The following is a 26,057-nucleotide window of genomic DNA, read 5'->3' as shown; positions in this document are numbered from 1 at the left end:
CTGTGTATCAATGCTATCCATAGCATTATCCACACTTAGCTTCATAATGCTTATCTTCATAATAGACTGACTATAGTTATGCTCTTCATTGCAGTCTAATGATCATAATGTGGGTCATGGACAAGCATGAAATACTGCAATGATGCTATAGAGCCATCTATGCAAAATATATTTGCATGCACCCCCATTTATTGTCAGTAATGACAGAATTATTCCCACGTACACACACACTTAAAAACATTCATTACCTCTCATTCTTTAATTCTAGATGTATTCTATCTTAACACAAAATTAATTGGTGCTCTTCAGACAATTTAAAAGCCTTAATTCCTCTAGCATGCATAAAACTTCAGCCGAGTTTTGAAGTGTCTTGCATTCAGCTAGCTTAAGTTTGCATAAAAATGGGAGGCCAGTATTGCTTTCAGTCATGCTGAAGCCCATTCCTTTTGGGGAACCAGTCTGAGCATTCATTGTCCTTCTGTTTCATCAGAGAAATTATGGGAACACTGTTAACATTCCCTTGACAGGAAATGACAGATTTTCCTAGGAAAGAATCCTGCGCTGCACCAACAGGAAGCGCCACGAGTTCAGACACACAGAAAGAATAAACAACGGCAGAGCTTTGCTGTGGGGTTGCTAACACCTAGTTGAGCCCAGGCAAAACGCTGATCCCCTGGGTTAGCTGCTTTGTGGAAAAATTAGTTTCCCAGGGGAGGTTATTTACCTGTGTATGTCAAATAGATGACACTCAGGAAGACAATCCCAGCAGCCAGCGAGACGCCCAAGAAGAAGAGGGTCTGAAACTCTTGCTTGGTTAATCTGTCTCTCAGGTACTGCAGAAAGGCATACGCCTGCAACAGTGCAAAAACACCTAAAGAAAGAGGGAAGTTACTGTTCACGTGCTAAAAAAAAAAAAAAAATCACTGTTTTTTGTAGCAAGTGACATATTTAGCTGTATTTGAATTAGAGAAAACAAATACGTATGCTTGTGTCCAAAAAGGAGCAAGAAAAAACATTCATTCAGAAAATGAAAAGGATCATTGTTCAACTAATAATTTTTAAAGATTGTTCTGGTTCATTTTAATGATATGCCAATTAGTGCCCTGAATTCACCTTGATAGATGACTTTTCATAAGAGTGAGGAGTCTAACAAACTGAGCTATAAGCACAAACAGTATACGGGCTTAGTTAAATCAGATTTAGGATGAAGGTCACCACTGACAGGAGACCAAGATTGCTGAATGTTTAACAACTACTGGAACTTAATCTTCTTTAAAACAAAAGAAAAATCGAACAAGATTAAAATCAGTAATTTAAAAGTCTTTGTGGAATAGCAATTTAAGTCATTTGTATCTAATTATCTTTGAAGACCAACTCCAAAACAAATGGCTCAGTAAAAACTGTTTATCAATAACAAATGTTTCACTTGTGCAATGCTTGAAGGCATCATTATATTGCAAAACAGTAGAGATGATGAACTTGTAAAATAAGTGCTTGTCAGATTGACAAACGGCTCCAGTGCCAGAGAAGTATTTATCTCCATTAGATCACACACAGGATAACATGTCAATTGGGAAGAAAATTTCCCCACCGATACCAAACAGCACTTGTCTTTTTCCTCCACTTCAACATTTTATTTGGTATCAAAGGAAACTGAGCTTGGGGTTTTCTTGTGCTAAAGAGATTGTTTGGAAACATAGATATTTGGATTTCTTACCTGCAGCTGCCATGTGTTCACTTGTTCTAATGGGCTGAAATCCCACAAAAGGTATCTGCATTGACAATATCAGACCCACAATGTAGAAAGTGCTATATGCTATAAAAAAGGGGTAGGAGAAAGAAAAAAGTGGGGAGAAAATGAGATTGCAAATTTCAAAAAGCCTTGACTTTGTATTAGAGTCTATCATCCTTCCCCAAACTGCAGCGGCACATACAGAACCGTATAATTTTAAATATTTTCGGTGTGCTGATTACTTTTCTTTATCTTAGACTAGTGCAACAATATTGCACCCAATTTCAGAGAAAGGAGTAAGTTTTCACTGTTCCTATCTACACTGTTTTTTTTCTGCTCTGCTGAAGGATTTAAATCACCTTCCCAGGACACTCTAGCTTGGAAATCATTTCCTTTTGCTCTTCTGCTTTCTTGCTTAGGTGTGAGGCAGGGAGAAGGAGAGCAGCAGTCTCAGACCCTGCTCTAGACATCTGCTATAGCCTCAGGGAAGCAAGACACGTAAGGGCATCCATTACCTACTTGGGAAATCTGCTTCCCGCATTTTTTAGGCTCCTATAAATGTCAGAGCTCAGCTTAACGAGTGGATTCCTAGTTCCCAGCTAGGCTCCCTGTGCAGAGATGCGGGGCTGGCGCTGGCTGCCAGCAGCCCTGCTCTCACAGGAGCTGCCTGGTGTCCCTTGGGGATTACGCTGGTGGGGTGCTTCATGCTTGGCCACACGCCACTGAAAATGACCGATGGTGGCTGCCACCTTGGCTGGCACAGCCTTTTCACTTGCCACTTGCCCCCTTGGCTGGCGCAGCCTTTTCAGCCTTGGGATTTCAGAAATTGGCCTCCCTGGAGATCTATTCCCTCTGATGTCGCTGGAATATGTTTTTGTTATGTTGAATTCCATTTTCGAGGAATTCACTGCAGCATAAATCACTCACTGTACCGTGATGGTGTTCCAACACTGCCATCCTGTGGCACTCCAATGACTGGCATTAATTGCTCCCCTTCACATTTGTGAAACACAGATCACTGTAAAGCACTGCTGTAAGGCTCGTCCTAAAACTGCTATTTTCTATTCGATAATTACTTATCTCCCCTGCTTTTTTATGTATCCCTTATTTTCCATCTCTTTCAAATGGCCACCACACACACCTGCCTAGGATTGAAAAAACCTGCCAATTTTCCCACGAGTTTAAGACTCATGGTGATGCAGCATCACAAACTTCCTCTGTTCCTTCACCTCCTACTGCTTGCCCAGTCTTTGCAGAAACACCAACGTCCTCATGTTCCTTGCAGTCCACACTGATAACGTTAATTAGGTCAGGCACAACTGACCTACTGAGTAAAGTCATTCTAAGCGTGGTTGATAATTTCAGCTGCTGCAAAACCATGAGAACAACTCACTGGGCAGCTTATCTAAAGTGCATCAGCAAATACCCCAGCACACGCTGCCAAGTGATGTATTGTGGCCACCAGAAATGAGCACTGATCATCTGAAGCTTTCCAACGGGGCAGAAGCTGAAGAACACAACACTAAAATGATGAGACCCACCACAGAGGGGAAGAAACGCGTTACTGAAGTGAAGTTTTAAATTCTGGAAGATCCATAAGTGCTTCTGTTAGCGAATACTTTGAAAAGGGCAAAGAACTTAAATATTGCACAGAAAAAAAAAAATTACAAGTTGATGGAGGTGAAAAATTGCTTCGAGGTAATAGAAAATATTATCAGTTCCTGCATCTGAATATGCAGGTTATTTTGCCTATGCAAATGCTCCTAATGCAGCACAATTGTAAGCTAGCTGATCTAACTGTCAAGACGTAGAAAAAACACCAATAAAACCACCACCAAAACCTCAAAACAAACTATTTCATGCATTCAAATGCACTAGCATGGTCACCATCAGCACCAAGCAGGTCAGATATGACCCGGTTAACATATTCATCTCCCTGAAAGTCACAAAATACCTTAAAACTGACAAATATTTAACCCATCAAATAATTCTAAACTGTACTACTCATTAGATTATGTGCTCCATATCTTCTCTTTGGTACATGACTCTGCATGAAAAATATTTCCCAAGACAACATCTCTGAATTTGGAAAATCTTCATGCTGCCAAATATCTTCTTTTCTACATAGCTATATTAGATAAATTGTTCTTCAATTCCAAAGGAACAGATTATGCTACTTTACAATAAAATTAAGGCACCCACCTCAATTTTAAAACAAAGCCCCCCAACAACTTAGGAAACCTGCTATGGGTGCTGTTTTTACTAGCTACTGCCACTTGTTAATAGGTTACAAGCACTTTTCATTACACATTGGTCATTCAGAAAATGTGGAAACTTCTGCATTCACTTAGCAAATGCAATATCTTTATTCTCCCTTTTGCAAACTCTTTCCCTTATCCGAACGGCCTCGGGAAGCACAATTTCATTTCTTCCCAGAAATGCTGGAGCCTTCTTACCTATTTTACAATCCTGCTAAACAAACATTTCCCATACTGAGGCAAGATGTGTAAGGCCAAAGCAGCTTACATGAAGCCGGCAGCGCAATGAAACACATTTTCATTCTAACAACTTTAAACTGCAGCTCCCTCGCAGATGAGGGACGGTGACATCTCAAGAAACTGTGGCTGTTCCCAAAACAAGCATGTTCAAAACCTTTACTTTTATTGAACTTGCAGCATGATGTTCCCCCAGAGAAGTTCCAAGCCTAGTTCATTAGGCTGAAAGCTGGAAAGCAAGAATACTTAGTCTTTTTTGTTTCTAGTTATCATGTCCCTTTTGGATTTTGTAATGGATTTCAGTTTCTTTTGCTTCTCATGCTTCATTCACAGAAATTGGAAAATGAAAATGTTCAATACCGTAATTTGAAATGCAAAACGAGATGAATTACTCCCCCCTTTCGTGATGAAGAACCTAACAAATTTAATAATTAAAAATCAGACAGTCAGCACTTTTTTCTTTTTTTTTTTTAAGTGTTCCACATTCTGAAGTATAGCCCCCTCCAAATTAAAAAATAGAGGGAGATAAAAACAAAAGACTCTCATAATGACCTTGAACAAACATCACAGCATATAATTGCTTAATATATGTATAAAAGTAGTAGTTTCTATGGCTGGCAATGGAAAAAGGCTTACAAAAACTAAAAGGGCAAAACATTTACAAATATGAAATATTGTGAAATTTTACACTTCAGCTGATACTATTTCTACCTATCGTAAAATAGTCAAAAATGTACCAACTGATAAATATTTGAATGCTAAAATTTCTTGTTATTTCATACACCCACCTCACAGCCAACTGCTTTAACTTGTAAAATCTACATAAACTGTTGACAGCGTATTTGAATGTCAGGCAAATCAAAACTACTCTTCTACGATCACTGCTCACACAAGCCTGTAACTGGAAGACTGATACACTATCCCCAAAAATCTTAAGGATTCATGTGCATTGGACAGACTCTTAAGCTGCTTTTAGTCCTGCTTATATAAACATTATACTAGCATTTAAAATTTCCTATGCCTTTCTCACATATGTCACAATATGCTGTAGAGCTTGTGTAATTTTTGCTGCACATCTTTTTAAAAATAGCAGTTATTTCACATACCAGGAAGAGGCAGGAAAAAGAAATATTTTTATATAATCATTCTACAAAGATACTAAAATGCTTCTACAAATATCAAATCATCTAGTTATTTCCTTTTTACCCCAGTGCACTCGAAAGGTGAGGAAATGAATTAGCAACGATACCCCTGAGGTTTCAGAAATGTGAACAACTCCCCATTCCCGCGTTGCAGGCAATAATCAATTACCATCTGCAGGCAGGCTAATAAAAATGCAACCCGACACGGAATTACTTCATTCTCACCTAATGCAAGACATAGGTATAATTAGTTTCATACATCACGATTTAGCATTTGACAAGGGCTGCTCGGGGAAGAGCACATTTCGAGGAGCTCCACTTACCAATGTACACCCTCCTGCTGTATCTCTGCATCAGCAACAGAACAAACACATGCAGCGGAATAAGGTTGATGATGAAAACATAACCACCCCATGCAGACACCTATGAGAAATGGAACAGGATATCAGAGCATTTTCATGGGATCTAAAAATATCTGCGAACGCACAGATTTATACATAGTGATAGTCTAACAAGGAAACATAAACCCCATCTAGATAAGCAATGAGAAATTCTGGTAATATCACCAGTAATATCATCTTTCTCAGCATTTATTAGCAAAAAAAAAAAAAAAAAAAAAAAAGGGGGTGGGGGGAAGGAAGAAAAGAGAAAACCTAATATATATGATGTTGTCAAAACACTGAATTCTTTGAATCAGGCCAGTGGATTTCCAGGACTATTTCTAACACCCTCCTTTCCTCCCAAGCTAAGCTGGTCACGCTGGCACACAAGAACGTGTTGCCGAGGGCTTTTCCCCTGGCGGGGGCTGCAGCAGCTGGACTCCCATCTGTGATCCGAACCGCTCCAACCATGGACACGTTTAGCACTACGCTCCGGCATGGAGAGGCAGCAGCACCTCCAGGCACAGAAATGGAGCCCGATATCCTTCCCGGAGCAGGGCAGCCAGGTGAGGCTGCAGGGCACAGGAGGAAGGAGCTGCGGGGGGACAGGGACGCAGGGGGGTGGCTTGGGCTGCACTTGTGCCATGGACATTGGGAACCCGCAGTTCTAGCAGCACTTGAAGTGCTGCCACGAGGGGCTGGGCATGGAAATGCCACAATGCTATCAAGGCATGGCTCATTGTGAGCTCGGACAAAGAATTAATGAGCTACCATTATAACATTATCCGAATTTCTGATGCATTTAGAAGGGCCAGTGTTGACAAGGCGGTCTATATTTTAACACATATTCACTTGTCAAATGTAAGTCTAGACTTCTCCCATATGTGCCATGCCTACCCTGCTTCTGCATTTTTAGAATGCACTAGCAAACGTGTTTATTTTAATCATACTTAAGGCTTAGATTCATGCACATATTTTTAAAACCCCTAGCATTCAAAATGAAGCCCAAATGACTTCATGCTCTTTAAAACAAGTCTGAAAAATAAGGACAAAGCAATGCACTGGGTTTTGGTGCTAATACTATGAAAAGTCCAGTGCTTAAAAAGCCAGAGCAAGCTGAAACAACATGGAACAAGCAGAGAAGATTATTACTATATTTTATAGAAAATCGTTTTAGATTATCATGATTCTAATGCCAAATCACTAGAATGAAGTGGCATGGTATACACAAGCATTTTTATTTATCAACACAAAATGCTGCATAAAGATAAATTACACTGAATAGAATGAGAACCAAAGTGTAATTAGGACACCGTCATATTTAAGGAGAAGTTTGAATGATGCAGGTAGCTGACCTGCATTTTAATTAACCACTATTCTCTAGCTACCCAAAGATTAAACCAGATTTACGCACTCAGAATTGAGGATTCATTTCTAAACCTTTCAAACACAGTGGAGGTTTCCTCAAAGATGGGGAAGACAGCAGTGGAAACATGCTACTACTCCTATGAGGACTGCCTCAGTGAAAGGCTCTGTGTTTATTTTCACCTGTTCTCATAAAAAGTTATCCCAAGCCGAATTGACAAAATTAAATAAATGCTAAAAATACAAAAAAAAAAAAAAAAAAAAAAAACAACCTCTTTTCCTTGTGGATGCAATGTTATGAGTCAAATTAAAACCGCAGCAGTGAGTCAATCATATTTGAGGTAGGTTTTGGTATCAACGAAGATTTTGGTCAGTCCATGCAATACACATTTCTCTTTCGAAGAGCTGTTTGCCCAGTTTTCACAGTGAGGAATGATTCTTACCACCCCAGAACTGAGAGGTATTTAATTCTCAACTGGTCATGCAAAGATGCATTGATTCCATCAGAGGAAAACAAATGAGTGCTACATAATGGAGAGTATAATTATGTTCTGTGCTACAGCTTCCCATGTACTAACATCTACCACAAAAGGAAGTATATTACCCAGCAAATCCCCACCCAGGTCACAAGTAGGTACACACTTGCTGAAGAATAAACTTCTATTATCCAATCACTAAGCTGTGGAGAAATGTTCACGTTTAACTAGTTGAAAATAAACTGAAAATAAACAATACTAAATTGCATTCAAGAACTTAATGCTGCTGCTGATTTTGTCACTTCTGCCACCATGCAAACTCCAGGTGGCATCTCTTTCCTCCCAGACAATTCCTCAGACCTAGATACTAAGTCAGGCTAAAACGTGAGAATTTGCTCTCCAATGACTTTTCAGTAGTAAATTTTTACAAGTATCTTATTTGCTATCTGTGTATTTATGGACACCCCTTTCAGAGGATGCTATCAAGTCTGCCTACCATATAAGATACAAACTCATATATATAGCATATATATAAGCATGTATGTGCTCAAAACCTTGTCTAATTTTTGTACTGCCCAGAAATGTGTATTGCATGTACAGGAGCTCTTCACTGTACAGTGCCGCACGAAGAGCAATGCTACGGTGAAGTGGCTGCTAATTTAACAACTTCGCAGTCGGAAAGGAGGAGAATGAAGGAATTAAATGTAGGCTTAATAGGAGATAGCTGCTATCTTCCGTGACTGGCACAAAGTGCTAATATTTGCTGTTAGAAGAAAAACAAAAAGACAACCAGACATTGAACATAAAAGATAATCTAGGCAGCATCCAGGCAATCTCTGAATTAGCCTTGTATTTTAAATTAACACATTCAAAATGACTCCTAAGTTCTTTTCTTGCAGGTCAACTTTCCTAGCTGTAGTAAAGGTAAATTTGATATCCTGATCTTAATACCAAGACATTACCCTGACTCTTGCTCCATTAGCCATGTTGGGGCTAAAAACTGTATTTTTCCACAAAAAAAAAGGTCATGAATTAGGAGAAATAAAGGTCTTTGTTTCAATCTGAAGTCTAAGGCTTCAGAAGATAGGGGAGGTGAAAAAACAACAACAAAATAACCTCAGTCTTCTCATTTCTACTGCTTGCAGCATCTCCCCAGTTTTGTTACTAGGTTTTGTATCCGTTAGCTTTCTCTGCTAAAGCCTCCATTTTAACAGATCAAAAAAGGAAACGGGTCTTTATGATAACTTAATGACTTCCTGCACAGCGTATGTCATTAATTCATTACGTAGTTCTGATTTATTCTGTTGCTTAACTATACCCAAGGTAGTAGCTTTCAGTTATAAAAATATAGCTGTGTATATAAAAATATTATTATCCTGTTTTAGTAATAATATACAGTCAAGAATATTAATCAAAATGCCACCTAAATTTACCCAGACCAAACAAATTCTATTTAATAACTTTCTGTTCAGAATGGAAGATAAATTTTCAAGTATAGTTATTATATTTAAACAGTGATGTTTTTAAACAGTTGCTGTTATGTATACTTGAATTTAAATACTTTATATTTTGAAGTCTTTACACTTTCTTACTCATATTTAAGTAACTAATAATAAAACGAACAAATTTGCATTATTGCCTTGAAAGATTAATATCTCATTCTGCTGTGCTTTAGCAAAGTATGAACTAGGTTGGTCTTGCTCATATAGCTTAGCTCTAATATATAAAAATATATTAAAAAAAAAATATATATATAAAGCTTACCATGTAAAAGTAGGATAGACAGCAGCAGATTGTCCAGAAAACTGACCCAGTTTTCACCGACTTGACCTTTAAAAAGAATCAGGTATTTATGAATGACAAACGAATATGGGGCAGCACTGCACTATTTCACTCCAAGACAGAAGAGCTAAATTCTATTAAAGTATATTTACAGCTGTCAAAAGAACTGCTTAAGTACTTATCAAATTCTACTCGTATGCTTCTGATGTTCATAAAACCAAACGGTAAGAGCAATTCAGTTGACATATGACGTGTCGCTTAGCCTCATCTCTAGTTAATGGGCAGGCAGGATGCAATGTAACTGTCTGCTTCATCATGGGAGGCAGCAAAGCAGCTGCAACACCTCAGTGCTATTTTGTCCAAGGTACTACATCACATTATAATTTTCAGTGTGGACTGTACACGGTTTCCTTGGACTAGCATCAGTTCCAACTCTGCTATTATAGAGGTAAGAGCTCCTCTATAATTACAAAAATTCACTTAAGCTTAATGACAGCATCCATATATAACTAAAGGTTTGGTGGGATCCATAAACTGAGCCCAAAATAATTTTGCCCAAAACTAACAATGGCAACTGTGTGGGAAAACAGGAATGAGAAACTGACTCGAAATGAATCTGTAAAGCTACCTATGAAATACATCCAATCCACACATAATTCCACAAAACTTTATGCAAACATGATTGTACTATGCAGTCTAGTTAATTGACTTCATAAGAATAGATAAGTACTATCAAATAACAACATCATTTGACTCTATTATTGTTATCACACCTGGCAAGAATCTGGAAGTGCAGTTAAGATTAAAGTCAAGGCTGAATCAAACAAATAAACAAAACTCAAAAATCCTAATAAGAGCACTTTATTTCAAAGCCTGCACTTTGGTAACATTCTACTCAAACATGAAAATCCTGAATTCCCTTCTCCTCTAAGCCTGTCAGTAATATCACAAGTTTGAAATATTCTCAAACAGGAAAGCTTCAGAGTATACATCTGCTTATGAAAAACTGCACTCTTCAAAAAATCATGGGGAAAGCTGCATTGACCATGTGTGCGTGTATATATTTATGAGTGTGTGTGTATGCACATGGGACAAGATCATGCTGTGTCTGTACTGAATTAACTATCTGCCTATGCTACTTGTGATATTTCCATATTAGAAGTAACAGTACAGGAAAAAAAATCTGCCTTATCTATATCTCTTCAGATCTCAAAGCTCCTTCTCAACCATAAAGATTCTATGATATGGAACTGCCTTATAACAGTCAAGTGAAGCTAGCAAGCAGACTAATTAAAATACATTAGACTTTTTTTTTTTTTTTCCTCCTTAAGGCATGCAAACTGTATGAATATCCTGCTCTGTGGACAGCTTTGGTTATTTAGTCTGGATGCTTCAAAGCTTAGACCCTCCATATATTCAATAGCTCCCCCAGTAGGTAATTCAAGGCACTTTATGTTCAGAGCGTGTTCTTTCTGCCAGCTAAAAAGGAACAGCAAAGTTTGATACTCGGATAACACGAATATCTCCAAACTTGAAAACAAAGACAACAGCCCACTAGAGTTCTAAATTTATAGATCCCTTATTATTAGAGGATACCGCATAGCTGAATAATAGTTTTACATAACAAACTAAAGAGCATTATTATGAAGTGCTTTGAATCATGTTAAATTCTCAGTACTTGCCTGATCCCGAGCCAAGGGGAAGAGAGATGAGAGGGAGGAAGAAAATGAAGAAAATGTAAGGATGCAATTTGGATCCTAAGAAAAATCAGTCATTTGGTTCGAAAAGGAACCAAACCCCCCCCTCAAAGCAGAGGATTTAGCAAATACTTACCCATAAATAGTATGTGAACTGCAGTGCAAAAATAGCTATGCCTTCATTGTCAAACGATCCTGCCACCGATCGAGATATGTAACCTGGAACTATGGCGATAAAACAGGCAGCTAAAAGCCCTGCTCCCTGGTTCCACAGTTCTCTGGTGAGCAGGAAGGTAGAAATAGCTGTAAGGCCGCTAAAAACTGGTGCTAGGAACACACATACGTCTCTTATATGGACCGTGACGTTAAGCATATTTAAAATCCAATGTATAAGGCCTGCTGTCACCATCAGTCCTGGGTACACCTGAAAGGAGAAGAGAGACATCAAATTAGAGCAGAGAGAGGATTATTTCCACATAATTTACAGTGAGATATAGTAATTTCCTAAGATGACTGCAACAGTGAGCAGATAAAGTTACTGAAGGTATTTTAGTATATTGCTTTAAATATGTTTTGACAACTACCTGGAACATCAGAAGTTTTTAAAGTTGCAAACATTTGGATAACAATTCTTTTCCTAAAAGAATAAGCTGCACAAAAATAATATCCTGTCTTGCCTGACATTTGCCATATGAGATGAATTTGTGGTTAGGGTACATAATCAGAAGTTTGAAAGAGAATTCCAAGGCAGCTCTATGCAGCTCTTCTATTTCTCCTTGCCCTTAGAGGAAGAAAATGTGTATTAATGAGTATTATTTATGCTAAAGAGCTGACGACTGGAGAGCTGAGTGTATATGCCTGTCTGTGCAGGATGTTTATAGACATCTTTGGATCTGAAGTATTAAAATAAAGTCTTATAAAATTAAACTAAGGTGTGCTCCAGGAAAGCAAAAGGCTTCCACAAATATTCTGAATCTATCAAATGAAAAATTGGAGAATTTTAAAACACTTTCAATAGTAATTTTACGCTCCTATATTGTTCAATATCAGAAAAAAATAGTAGTAGAAAAAATATGGACTTTAGATGTCTTTTTTTTTTGCTCTGGAATAAAAACAGCTTTTGCATTAAATTAAATTGACACAAATAATGGGATTTTCCTCTGCACAGATCCTTGACAGCTGATTTTCAAGATAAACTACAAAAACTTATTATGCCATAAGCTTTTCAAAATAAGGTATGTAATCACAACATTCCTTTTATTTTCTAAGGCTTTTACTTAAGATAAGACAGGTATGGAAAATGTTACATAAAAAGGGTCTCATGGGTTCCTCTAAGACATTGAAACAAACGGTTATTTAATTGTTAGAAAATGATTTGTAAATGCATTTTAATCGTATTTCCTATAATTAATATAAGTTTTAATGCACTTTCAATATCAAATCACTTAATGTTACTAAGACTATTCTACTAATTAAAATTATTTTCTGATTTGATAATGTTGTATCTTACACATTCCCTGTTGTATAACACACACCAGTCTCTCCCACTGGTTTATTTTCAAATTATTTTTCCCTACACAGAATATATTAGGAGATTTCAACTTGTATGCAAAATGAAAGAAAAAAAAAAAAAAAAAAGAGGGACCATTTGAAAAACAGCTGCCTAAATCTCTTAAGGCATCATTGTGTATTGATATTTTCTCCACAAAACAAAACTGGAATTACAGGAGTCACAACATCTCTGTTTATTACTACTATAAGCTCATATGCAAGAAGGTATCATCCAGTTTCATGCTTCTTGTTCACAGTTGGATGAGGACTGAAACATGTTGACTTAGTTCTGTAGCTAGAAATTAAAAAACATTGCTATTCCCTCTGCAGCAATTGAGAATAAAAAGTTTATTCCATTAAGATTCTCCTTTTACCCATGTCAAAGTTGTATTTGAACATCAATGAAATTACTGCAAAGTCATCTTTAAGTAATTACAATACTTACAGTTCCACCTACTATTCTTCCCAGTGGATACCATGCTCTTTCATCAAACCAATTTAAAAATTCATAAAATCCATGGGATGCAAGATGATGTGTTGATCTATAGTTAAACCTAGAGAGAGAGAGAGAGAGAGAGAGAGAGAGAGAGAGAGAGAGAGAGAGAGAGAGAGAGAGAGAGAGAGAGAAAAAGGCAGTTAAAAATATGCAGAACCATCTAAATTCCAGGCATACCCCAATGCTTTTGTTTTCCAAGATCTGGAAAGTAATTAAACAACATCATCTCATTTGGTATATAAACACAATGGTGATGAACATCCCATTCGTTTTCTAATTCCCTTTTCAAACTAGTTTTCAAATGTAATCTGTTAGTCAATTATTTATTACATCCAGAACACCACACAAGCAGAATTAGGAATATGGAAGAATTAGTGCAAGACTCCCATTCTGAAAGGGGATATGTGCTCATCTTCTATTGCTCTGCTCCACAAAACAGTGAAAGATGAAATAATGCAACAAAAGGAAAGGGAATCAGTCTATTTGTTCACACAGGCCTTGCTGTATTCCCTTTTTTTTTTCTAATAAAAACCAGAACCTACACAGCAGTTTCCTCTCCTAAGCCAGTAAAGGCTCCCCGCAGCACAACGCTCCATGGAGGCCTTGCCCTCCCGCGCACACCTTCACTTCAGTCTTCCACCCGCCCGATTTCCCCCTAAAAGGCACGTATGGATTGCCCACCAAGCCATTACTCTTTCCCTTTCCTGGCAAATAATTGATTTTCCTTACTTTAAACGGCAAAATCTACCTCACACCAAGTCTCCTCACTCTTTAAATCAGGTATCAGAGTGCTGTGAGAAAAACTGTAGCGTACATTACCCCAAATTGCAACTGGTTTTTTATGACCATTCAAAAGTCCGACCAACAAAGCTACAGGTATTGATGCTATATACATTTGAAAAAAATATAATTAAAAACAGGTTTTAAAAAAGCCTGAGTAAACACCAGTTCTAACACAAACAACACTCATAAAACAAACTCCTATCAGATACTCCAATAGAAATGTAGTTAATGAGAAATTCATTAGTGAAAACATTAGTTAAGGATTATATTAAGTACCAAATCCCATGACTAAATGAAATACCGAAACAGCAGATTAGATAAGGAAACCCAACATCAAAGACTTCTACATAGTTAGCATACAAGGCTTAGCATATGAGGCTAAGAGTCTGTGTAATTTTTTATTTTGTCGATTTCTGAAAGTAGCTACTTATATGTAATCAGCAGTAATAAGCATCGCTTCTAATATAAATTTAAAAGCTACACTAAATTCTTTTATACATTCCCCAAATATAACTACTTTACCTTAAGCTAATTTCAGCAGAATAAAGCTCATGTTGCTCAAGACTATGGTAAGATCCATCAGGTTCCTTGTTCTTGTAGAACAAGACTAACACCTGCAGAACCATCTACACAGTGGTCACAGGCAGGTTTCCTTGTCTACACCATGAAAATAAAAACAAAAAGAACTGAAATTCAGGCCCAGATGCTGGTGGGCCATCACAGCACCAGACAAGGGATATTCAAAAAAACCCCACATATATATAGATACCACACAATATTTTCAGAAATGCTCTCCTTTACAGACAATAATCAGTTACATAGGATGCATTAACTGATAAAACTGAGCTTTCAGAAGCAATTAGTCATGTTTATATATGGAAATTCACACAAACATCCGTCGTTGTGACCTAGAAATCCTTGTATCAAACAGCGATGTGACATTTGTTTCTAATAAGCCTGCAAATATTCCCATTTGACTGGATTTCCAAATATTAATTAATTCTCCAGTTCTGAGCTGTCAGCTACAATCATCTGTGAAATGCTGTACCTGTAAAATTAGCCTCTTATCTTGGTGGAGCAAGGTTTATTGCTAACGTGGGGAGTGCCCAGCCTGCAGCACTGTGTGAGGAAAAAGCAGGAGTTGTGGTACCACGAGAAACACGTAATCCAGGCAGCTGTGGCCATGCCTTAAAATGCACTGAAATCCCAGTCAATGGTGTTATCCCTTAACAGTAAAAAAGGAAACAAGATAACGTATTTACTAACAGCGATTAGTTTCAAATTTTTAAATCTTGACTCAAATTCACAGAGCCCTCCAAAGGATGGCTCATGTTTGCTTTTATAGCATTAAGAGATTAGTTAAACAAATGAAGTGGGCAAGAAGAGTACATATTGACATTCCCCTCGTGTTTCCAACCAGCAAAGCTTCATAACTGACTTCAGAGGGATGTGAACAACTGTTTCCTGCTTTGGCAGCAGCACATGGAGTCTTTAATAAAATGACTTTACAAGAATGAATTATCACTTAAAATTGAAATTCAAAACAGCATTTTTACTTTTAACATTTAAGATGGCAAAATTTAATCTTCCCTTCTAATATGCTTTTGGGTAGATCTAAAAGTATAAACCGCCCATTTTAAGAAGGGATTCTTTTTTTTTTTTTTTGCTGCAAATTAAAAGCCTGCAGAGGCAGCTGAGCATGACTTTACAGCAGAAAACATTAGAAATACTATAGGTAAATTACTTTTTCATTGTGGCAAGAGCCGTAAGTGAGAACGAGACAGCCTTCTGACCAAAGGAACCTTAAGAAGAATGCTGTAGCTTAACTGCAAACGCTGTAGCTTAACTGTAAATGCTGTAGCTTCACTACAGCCTCGCATTTCGGCTTGGAGAGCAAGGGCGCGTTGCGCTTTCCCCTCAGGAAAAGGAGAGGAGCGACACCTGCAGTCCCGGAGCGCCGGCGTGCCAGGCGCTGGGGACACCTATGCTCAAACAACCCGGCCAACATCTCGCTCCGATCCCGCTTACGCACCCCCCGGCACTCGGTTCCCAGCCCTTCCAGATGTTTCCCTGTGGCCAGACAGGGTAGAGCTGCTAACAGCAGGATCCTGCACACAACTGTTACACACGCGACGCTTCTCTCTCTTGGCACTTTCACACTGTGTCAGTCGTATCGTTTTTCCAGTAGTAGCGTTACAGAACTTGGCACAGGATCAGAGTCTGAGCAAGACCTTAGCTTGAACTGTCTCTTTCCCTGGGCTGAGGTGTAAGGGAATCTTCAAACCAACCTCAGCTGAGGTATGTTTGAGAACTACAAGTCCTGACCACCAAGTCACAGGCTAGTCCTGTACTTGGAGCCCTTCTGGGGATGCTCCAACGATTGCAACCAAGACGCCCTGCATATGACCCCATTCATCTTGTGGAACTATGAGGGACACCAACCTACTATCTGCTCATGCTTAGGCTTGAGTTTTTTACCCTGTGCACCGCTTGTTTTGAGGACAAAACGCTGCAAGATGATTCCTTAACTCTGTTCACTATGACCCCTTGCTACATTCCAGATTTATCGAACTCTGCAACACTTCACGGCAACAATTACTGCTATATTTATAAGGAGGCATCTTTGGCTTTGCATTCCCAAGTTTAGCACTTTCTTGACAAAAGTGCTATTTCATATTAACATTTTAAGTAAAATTCTCCGTACTAAAACAGTAAGAATACATGGAGGGCGGAAAAGAGCACAAATATAGACACACAGTTACTTCACCTAGATCTTAACAACATTTAAAGCAAATTACGCTAATGGTTATGGAATTCATTGGATTCTTCTCTTGAAACAAGGTGCAAGATCAGAGAGTGGCTTCTCACGTGAAGATGCTGACTACTTAAAATCCTCTCAGTTTCAAGCGAAAATTGCCTGTTCATCTAGCCTTCCTATTTGGGCATTTTATACCTAGCTCTATAAGTATATATAATCTCCTTACTAGCAGAGTATGTTGAAATTTCCCTAAGCCTGCATTTATGAAGGCTTCCACGGACTAAAAACCTTCAGCTACAGATGCACAAAACTTTCACATCTGCAGACTCAGAAAAATGACATGATATAAACCAACACTGAACATTACAAGCTATCTGAGCCATTTTAGGGGTTAGTTTTTAATGCAAGTGTAGATTACAGAATCAATTATGCAATACAGCATCTAATTAGAGATGGCAACTCTAGATTCTTGAAAAAGATAGACACAGATCGACTCCAGGTCCAACATACTGTTTGCATCCAAGGGAAAAATGTATTCAATGCAACACTTATACGGAAAACTTGGAGGGCTCAATGACTTCCACTGAACCACAGAATGTAAACACAGTATTTCGAATCAAATTTTAAAACACCTGCTTGCTTTTATATCATACCAGCATATCAGCCTGAAAAGCTTATTCTAAAGTCTGTATCCATGAATTGGCAACGACCACGACACAGGTTTTGCATGCATTTTTAAAACGGAAGCACAGTACCTCATAAATCATGTAATGAGGTACTGTGGCATTACTTCTCATCATGAAGATGCTTACCCGCGTTTAGTTTATGGATACATAATTACTCTTTGTATTCTAAGATAAGCCTCAATACATGAGAGAGGATGAAAGTGCTCAAGAGACCCTTGTCCTGAGAGAGCCAATTGATCTTTAAGCTTTTTTTTTTCCCTTGCAAGTAGAGCCATTTGAAAGGAGAAACACATATCTTGCAATCTAACTGCCACCTAGCAATGCCACCGTGCTTGATAACAGACTTGGAAGCAATATCATTATTCTGTGTTCCTTTGGGTTCAAAACTCATCATGATTGTGCTTTCAATTCTAAAATAAGAAAATCTGAAAACAAAATTAAATGTGGTGAAGCCCCTTTTGTTATTAAACAGATTGGTGGGACCTGAAGCAGGAAGAGAGCCATATTTTTCAGATAAAACATTCAACCATACTCGGTGGAAATCCTGAAGAAAATCAGAAGGGTTTCCACTTTCCCAACACATCTACACCGTGCTTAGAAAGGATTAAGCACTTGCACTGTCACTTCTTGGCATGGTGCTGCGACTTCCTGAAATAAGATCCAAGTGCTGAAATGAGGAGCTGCCTATTTCCAGTAGGTTAATGACACAAAATTCCACAGGGCACATATAGGCATCGCAACCTCTAGAGAGCACGGGCTGTTGCCAGTGCTTTGCTAGGCAGCTGTAAGCTTTTTAAAGCATTCCACAAGCACAGCTTGTCCTCCTCACAGGGCACACCAAACCTGGAGGCAGGATACGCTTCACGCCATCACTGTGGTGCTGCCTGCCTGCAGCTTCAGATACCTCCACTGATGCCTATAAATCCTTTGAAGACGTTCTTGTCTGTCCTGCCTGTGAACTATCTCATCTCTCAGGGAAAACTATAAACAAAACGTTCAGTTTTATCCATCATGCTTAGCAAGCGAAGTCTAGCATTCCTAACATTTAACAACATACTACACCTAATAGGAAAGTGATGGTGCATTTTTTTTCTTGGACAGCCAGCTTTACCAGACTTCAATGGTCAGATGCAAACAGATTCATTCAAGATTTCCAGAGGGAATAACCAAATATTTCTTTTCCACTAGAAATATACTTCATTGCAGATACTACATTACAACCGACGTCAACACTGGTGGCCACATCTGTTCCACATCTTCTGACAGTAACAACTTCTTGAGAGGCAACATTTCCTGCCTGGTGTAGTACTAAATAGCATAAACTCAAAGGTACTGTGCTGGGAGATTTTTGTTTTTGTTTTCCTCTTCTCCCCTCCTCTGAATGGTGTAGGGTCACTCAGTTGAGCACTAACTTTGCAACTTTGAAGGCTTCGCACTTAAACCAAGCACACGTTCAAGCATGTTATTACAGATGATGCACACTCATGCTGTCCTTGTCCTTAACAGGATGAAGGCAACTTACATTCAAGAACTTCAAAGTTAAAGGCTGGTAAATGAAGACTCGGCCAGCAAAGCACAATGCTTAAACAGCTGGTTAAATTATAAATTCTGAGCACCAAGATAGCCTTCCTTGAGAAATGTGAGCCTAGAACTCAGTGAGCTGGATACGAGAGCCTCATGAGCAGTGACTAGGAACAGAACAGGCAGCTCCCAAGTCTCTCCTTATGGTCTTCCACCACAGAATGAAGCAACCTATAACCGCTACACAACTATGGACTCTTCTATTAAGTAGATCCCACACTTGCCGCATGCATTCCTCTAGCAAGATCCAATACACTATCAGAAAATACTGATTTTGTAATAAGCCTGAAATGTAGAGTAAAATAAAGGATACCTCTTATTCATTGTAGTTACCTCAATTACTTTTTAAACTGTTTGGGAGTATGTGTTACAGCCAACACATCTACTTCATAAACAAAGTTACTTATGCACCAGAGCGCAGTGGCAAGCAGGTAAGTGCCATCTGCACTGAAATATCATTGTAAAGCAGAAAGCTCACAGCCACCTCCAGCTACACTGAAATATGGTTATAAAGCAGAAAGTTCACAGCCATCTCCCATCACGTGAAAGCCTGATCGAAGATCACTTGGCAGCCCCTCCTACTGTGTAAAACACGGGACATGGCAGAAAGGAATAAGCAGGCCCTGCTAGTTGTGAGCGGCCTGAATTCCCTTCTACTACCACAGAAAGAGGAGGCCCAGCCACAAGAGATACTGACCCATTCTGCAAAATCCATTTCCTCATCCCATTTTTCATGACATTGCATGCCCAGCGAGCATTTCTGTCAACACAGTCCTCTCGTGTTAGCTCACAAAAACAAAGCAATATTTAAAATGCTCTGCTTGCACATCAGCCATCTGAATCAGTTTAGCAAGTTAAAATACAGTAACATTTCACCCAATATTCTATTCCTTAAATATTTTCTTTTTAGTAAATCCTTTAAAACATGTTTTTCTTCCTCTTGCAAACAGCTCTGGCAAACTCCAGCCTCTGTGTGCATGCTTCCTTACAATGGCCCTTTCTGGTTGTAGCTAATGTTAAATTGAGAAGCTGGACCTCTCACAGCGCACCGGTTCAGCACCATCTGTTGCAATATTGACTTATTGACTTTTTTTCCTACAATAGATGCTGCAAAAATAAAAATTAATGTTTTGCAGTAGATAATACAAAGCACCAGCAGAGTGGAATCAGGTAGCCTACCTAACTTGAACAGTATCCATCGAGTGATTGTGGTTAAAGACCTAAGTTCAAGCATGTCTGCTCAGAAATTCTGTTTAATCCATTCGTAATCTGATATCAATTGATGTAAATACTGCATTTGTCAGATTACAGCAGGGACCCAGGCAATTTTCAGCTGTGGTTATGCACATACCTAGACAGATGTGCATTTAGCTGTCTCCACATGAAACAAGCCATTACTCCCAGGCTTAGGAGAAGCCTAAGAAGTGTATCTAATTAGGCCCTAATTAAACAAAGTTGAAAGGAAAAGGCATGAATGCAGCTCAAACTGCAAAACGATAAGAAGAAGGAGAGATAAACACACAGCTTGATGATGCTGGCACTGATTTACACATGCTCCCAAACTCAGCTGCTGTAGTTATCCTTCAGCTGAGCTTTGCTGGCTTAGGCACAGGCCTGTCCTCCTTTTATCTGCTTCAGTGCAAAGATGAGCTAAATTAGCTTGACTTGCAGAGAACGGTGTACCAGCCCAACACCATTCAAACTATTCCACCTGGTTTTGCACTGAAGCAGATAAGGAGTACTTGCATGATCTGCTAGTGCAGCCCAGAAGAAGGCAGCAACAGTTCCAGATGTTTCCAAAGTGACTGTATATTCCGCACATCGAAGGAATCAGCACAGCAATAGGTGCTTATCAATAAAGTAAGCAAAGACCAAGAAAGGAGAGGACAGAAGAAAGTGGTCTTCACCCTCCCCTACAACACACAGATAAGAGTTTACCTTTTAAACTATACTTTGCATTCTTTTAGTGGCTGACTTGTTCCCAGAAATGAGTATGGTAAGCAGAAGTTAAAAGCAGTTCTCCATTATATGCATTTCATATCTTCTAAGTCTAAATCAAAAGAAATGCAAATTTTCACCAAATTTAATTCAGCTTGTTAAGAACTGTACTTAATGGTTACATTTCTTCCAAGACTAAGTAGAAGCATCATAGAGATGCAATAAGAAAACATTACTTGCTCTTTTATTAGGTATTCTCATGAAAACACTACAGATCAAGTGTGCTGCAGTGATTGGTGTTCAGTATTTAAGAGAACCACTACTTAATATTAAGCTTCTGCTGTGCAGAAAGTGAGATTAAAATTGCATGTTTATTATGTCTCTACAGGATGGGTTTTCAGAATTGCTTAGTGTTACCATATTATCTATTTTAAACTACTTCACTGTGCTCTCCTGTCCTGTTAGTTATTTATTAAGAAGTTATTTTTGAATCATGTTGGGATGGTGCTGGGTGAGACGGCTGAGTGAGGTGGGTTCAATATCACACGTAGAAATACTCGCAGACTACCCATGGCATCGCCTCGTGTATCACGAGTCCCAAAGCATGTCCTTTCCATGATACATCATGCTTGGACTTGATCTTGAAGGTCTTTTCCAACCATAACCATTCCATGATTATTCCCTGGCCAGCTGGCTACACCAGTGTACTTTCATATAGCCTTCTATCTCTGCTAATGCACAGGAGAAGGGCTGTGCTTAATGTCCAGAGCCATGTCATTAAAGAACACGCGCTGCTTCAGGGTGCCATGCTCTCCTCTTCTGGCCCACTGGCGGCCAGCCTGACGAACGCCTGGTAGCCTGTGAAAGGCAACGGGAAAGGGGGAGATACTCCATCAATGGGTGCACTGTGGCTCAGGGAGGGAAGAAGAGGAAGTAGTTTACAAGCGGATATGAGAGCTGTTGGGAAGGGCCCAGAAGAGGTTGACCAAGGATAGTTTTTGGCCTGTTTTATCCTAAATCTTCTCTTCCCCTGCTCTCAGAAATGAATTAGATGGGCCTGTTCCAGGACCTTCCAACCCTGTCAAGTCTCACACCAAATGCCCAGCTAAATTAGAAGACTAGAGTACTTGAGTTAGCCTTTCTGATTCAGAAAAGGGACTTGGCTCTAGAACCCTGACATCCCATATAATCATTAAACAACGACAGAGCTATTTCTGGCAGAACATTTAAATAGTTACAGCACAGAGGAGCAGCTTTGGCAGGAGCCATTGCTGTGTTTACTTCTGAATAACCAACAGCCTGTTGGTCACAGACCTAATGGGGACTCGAAAACAAATGAGGGTACAAGATGTGCCAATACAACAGCTCCCTGCCACTGCAGAAGGACAGAGTTCCCTCCTTGCCTCACTCTGCTGTACACCCTGACACTGAGCAGCTTTTTCAGTTGCTTCAACTTGCTAAGATCGCAGAAATCTATCCGGGAAAGAGTCCAACAGCTGATGGGAATTTCAGGAGAGCTGCCCCACCAGATCACAGGCAGACTGGGTCATTTTGTACTGGTGCAGACAAGCCTGGTAGTACATCCAAAAAAATTGTAAGGATTCAGAGACAGGTTTTACTCAAAACACTCTTAACTTCCAGAATAGATTTCTAGGAAACTTTGGAATCATTCTCCACAGGCTTTCCCACATTTTCTGCTGTGCAAGTGCTACCCACAGGTACTCCAGCACAGCGTAACAGGTAAGAGATAAACACAATACTGCTTAATATCCTAGGTAAAAGCACCACTCAACTACCACTTAAACTACCTTGGCTGCTGCTGCTTCTCAAAGGTATCCCGGGAGAAGACAGCAGATAGCACTGCACAGAATCCACGATGGCAAAGCAAAACCATGCGGATTTCTGCAACCCCTACATCCCTACCTTCCCTGGGCTCCAGCCAGGGGGGCAGGGCTGGAACAAGGGAAAAGGCGCTCTAAAGCAAAAACTGGAATACCAAATTCAAGGAGGAAACTGTTACAAGCACGATGCACTTAACAGAGAACACATCATTCAGGCTTTGAGCTGGTGAAGATGAGCTGGGCTGATGAGCTGGTGAAGAAATAGCTAGTTGCAAAATTAAAGAAAACAAACCCCAAACCCCCAACTTTGGTTCCTCAAGGTGTTTAGCCAAAGGAAAAAAAACACAGTTGTGGTTATCAGCAATAAAATATGACTGACCCAAGACATCACAAATTAAGACATTGTTGCAAATGTTTAATGTAGTCTCTTCAGTGTCAAAATCCATCTTCTATTTGGCAAATAAAAGATTAAAGCCATTACAGAGCAAAATGAACCGACAGACATGTGCAGCAGTTTTTCATTTGACATTAGATAAATCATTCCAGTCATCTGTATAAGACAGAGTCATCAAAGGAAGGAGCATTACACAAGTTTTTGGAAAGTTTGGGGAAAAAAAAAATTAGCTTTAGTGATTCTTGTTCTACAAGACAGCCTACCACCCATTTACTTGTTTTCAACAAGTTGTGTTTTCAACATCAATATAATGCAAAAGCTCCAAATTTCTTTTATTGACTTTCTGATTTTGAAAAGTTTGCAACATTCCCTGTTACCAATAAAAAGAAAAACATTTTAAAAGTCATTAATACCCAATGCTAAATTTAAAATATATAAACCATGCAGAGAAAAGTTTCTTTTTCAAAGATTAAAAAAAAAAAAAAAAAAAAGAACAAAATGCAGGACAAGTAGTCTTGTTTTGTTGTTTTGCTTCTGCATCAAGAAAATACATTGCTTATTTTCAAATCCTTTGGGCACAGCACACAAGTAAGGTCTTGTATGGACCAACACATGATCTTCCTTCCTCGTCAGCTGCATCTTCAGAGAGGTACTTTCACAGAATCACTTTCCACACCTAAGTTTCCTTAAACACCTATCAAGAGGATGAGAATTAAATAAAATCATCTTTGTGTGCCACATCTTTGTGTGCCACCACTAAGCCATGCTCCTTGGAACTTAAAACTAAGCTGGCTACCATTTAGGGTACAATAACTGGAGAAAAAAAAAAAAAAAAAAAAAAAAAAAAAAAAAAAAAAAAAAAAAAAAAAGCTTTGGGGGAGAAGGAGAGGAAGCAGAGGAGGCTGCCCAAGCATGTCAGCTCTAACAGTTTTAAATTACACAGTAACATTGTATATATTTCCTTTCTGCCAAATCCACTTGCTACTCAACTCTCAGGGTAGCCGCTGCCTCTGAACAAACAAGAGGTAAGTAATCTTCTTTAAATAAATGTGCAGAATACTGTGTAAACCATAGATAACAGATTGCATTACGAACAAACCCCAAAATGAACACATCAAATTCACAGCCTCAACTGCAATAAAATTTTCCAAGATTTTTTGTTTTAGGTGATGAAAGTTTTGAAAATGTGCTTTGCAACTGTATCCCCACAGACTACCAACACGTATCTTACTAATGTGCCAAAATCTCCATGGAAGAACACCAAAACGGGTTACCCAGAGAGACTGCAAATATTCCTTCCTCCCTAGGAATATTCAAGAGCTGTCCAGACATAAATTCTGGCTAAGCCACTCTAGGTAGCCCTGCTTGGGCAAGGAGCTGGTGCTTGAGGGGAATTAGGCCCTTCCAAACCCAACCATCCTGCGATTATCAGCCCAGCAGAACCCCATGAGCTCCACAAGAATCTCATTTAACCCATGTAAATCAGTTGCTTGTAGAAAGAAACATGGTCAGTGTTATAATAGCCAGCAATAATTCCTACTACAGTCCATATACACAGTTGTTGCATTAGACAAGCTACTTAAAAAGTAGCATACATTTTATATAATATTTCATGCTCTTTAAACTGCTCAATGTACAAAAGCTCAGCTACTCCTTGTTTAAAATAGACTGTTATTCTTTCTAAAGCACAGGGATATGGCATCACTTAACAGCAAGAACAAGTGTAAGAGCACTTAATTCTCCTTATGTCACAAGAGCTTTCACCCAGGTAAAGTACCAGTAAGCTGAGAAACACGAAGTCGACCTATTTGGCTTATATCTGTGTTTCAACTTCTTTTCTCAAACTGCTTGAACTTCTGTAAGGTGCATCACAGTTATTAGGATCAATTCTGTGGCACCTCTAAAATCCAGACCCAGTGGCTACCTACATTATAACGCAGCAATTCGGTTTTCAGCAATGACCAGAGAAAGGTCAGGAGCTGAGCTCTGCTCTGCTGTAGAGCCAGAAACCAAATCTGTCTTCTGGGTATATTATGGATTTGCTGCAAATGTAAAGCCCAGACTATAGCAGTGGTCCCACTCCTTACTCGCCCTAACTTCACTTTCTTCTATAGCTATGAACAACTATGAAATATAAGCAAGTTGGTAGGACTGTTAGAAAAAGCTTTGCTAAAGGATTTTTTTAAAAGAGTGTGCACTGCTGTGGGGTGCAGGCTCCACAGGATATAAAAGCAGCAGCTTTAATGGCTCTGTTAAGTAGCAAGAAGCCCTCAGGTTTGGCTGGAAAGGTCAGTACAAACATACCTCTGAGAACTGCAAGAAATGAATTTTCAAAAACTAAGAAGCAAAGGAAGCTTTCAGCAGCACGTGCTCAGGCAGACATTAAAGGAAAAATAATCCACCTGAATCGGAACAGAGTTGTCTGGAACAGCCAAGGCATCTCCCTAAACCTAACTCCCTCAGCCGAGTGTTAAACTATCAGCACTAATGCAATAAGTTGCATTTTCATGATGGGTTTACTGTTCACAATTTATACTTAAAAACAAAACAAAGTGAGTAAGATTAGAAACATGGACTATTAGCATTACAGTTTGCCAAGAACAGAGACAATAACAGAAGACTATGACACAAAAGCAAAAGGGAACCTTTATAAACCAGCTTGGCTCTTTGTAATCAAATCTCTGTTTAAAAACTGAGCATATTTAACTGCTCAGGTAGTAGGATATTAAAAAAAAAAAATCCTACCACTTTCACCATAGCATTCATTCAGGAGCACTTGACAAGCTAGGGCACTGTCTAAGACTATAAAACAAAACAGAGTATTAAAAACTAAACTGGTCAGTCCAACCCCAATTAGCCTTCACAAAACATTCCCATACGTTTTTCTTTTCAAGTCTAGTTACACTATCCACTAATTAATAAGCTGGGCAACATTTTGCAAGTGCTTTGCTTCATCTCTT

General features: G+C 39.0%; 1 protein-coding gene across 1 annotated transcript in view; it reads right to left on the bottom strand.

The window, feature by feature from the left end:
• Positions 1-26,057, bottom strand: part of STT3B (STT3B, catalytic subunit of the oligosaccharyltransferase complex) — a 43,936-nt gene that overhangs the window by 11,788 nt on the left and 6,091 nt on the right. The window contains exons 2-7 of the mRNA XM_026045487.1: positions 13,066-13,174; positions 11,206-11,493; positions 9,355-9,420; positions 5,693-5,792; positions 1,718-1,816; positions 725-871 (exon numbers count right to left, since the gene is read on the bottom strand). Of these exons, the coding sequence (XP_025901272.1) occupies positions 725-871; positions 1,718-1,816; positions 5,693-5,792; positions 9,355-9,420; positions 11,206-11,493; positions 13,066-13,174 (809 nt within the window). The remainder of the gene's footprint in view (positions 1-724; positions 872-1,717; positions 1,817-5,692; positions 5,793-9,354; positions 9,421-11,205; positions 11,494-13,065; positions 13,175-26,057) is intronic.

The sequence above is a fragment of the Nothoprocta perdicaria genome, unplaced genomic scaffold, assembly GCF_003342845.1.
Source record: "Nothoprocta perdicaria isolate Ctin4 unplaced genomic scaffold, notPer1 scaffold_40, whole genome shotgun sequence".
In the NCBI taxonomy this organism is placed as follows: domain Eukaryota; kingdom Metazoa; phylum Chordata; class Aves; order Tinamiformes; family Tinamidae; genus Nothoprocta; species Nothoprocta perdicaria.
This window is presented reverse-complemented; position numbering and strand designations above follow the sequence as displayed.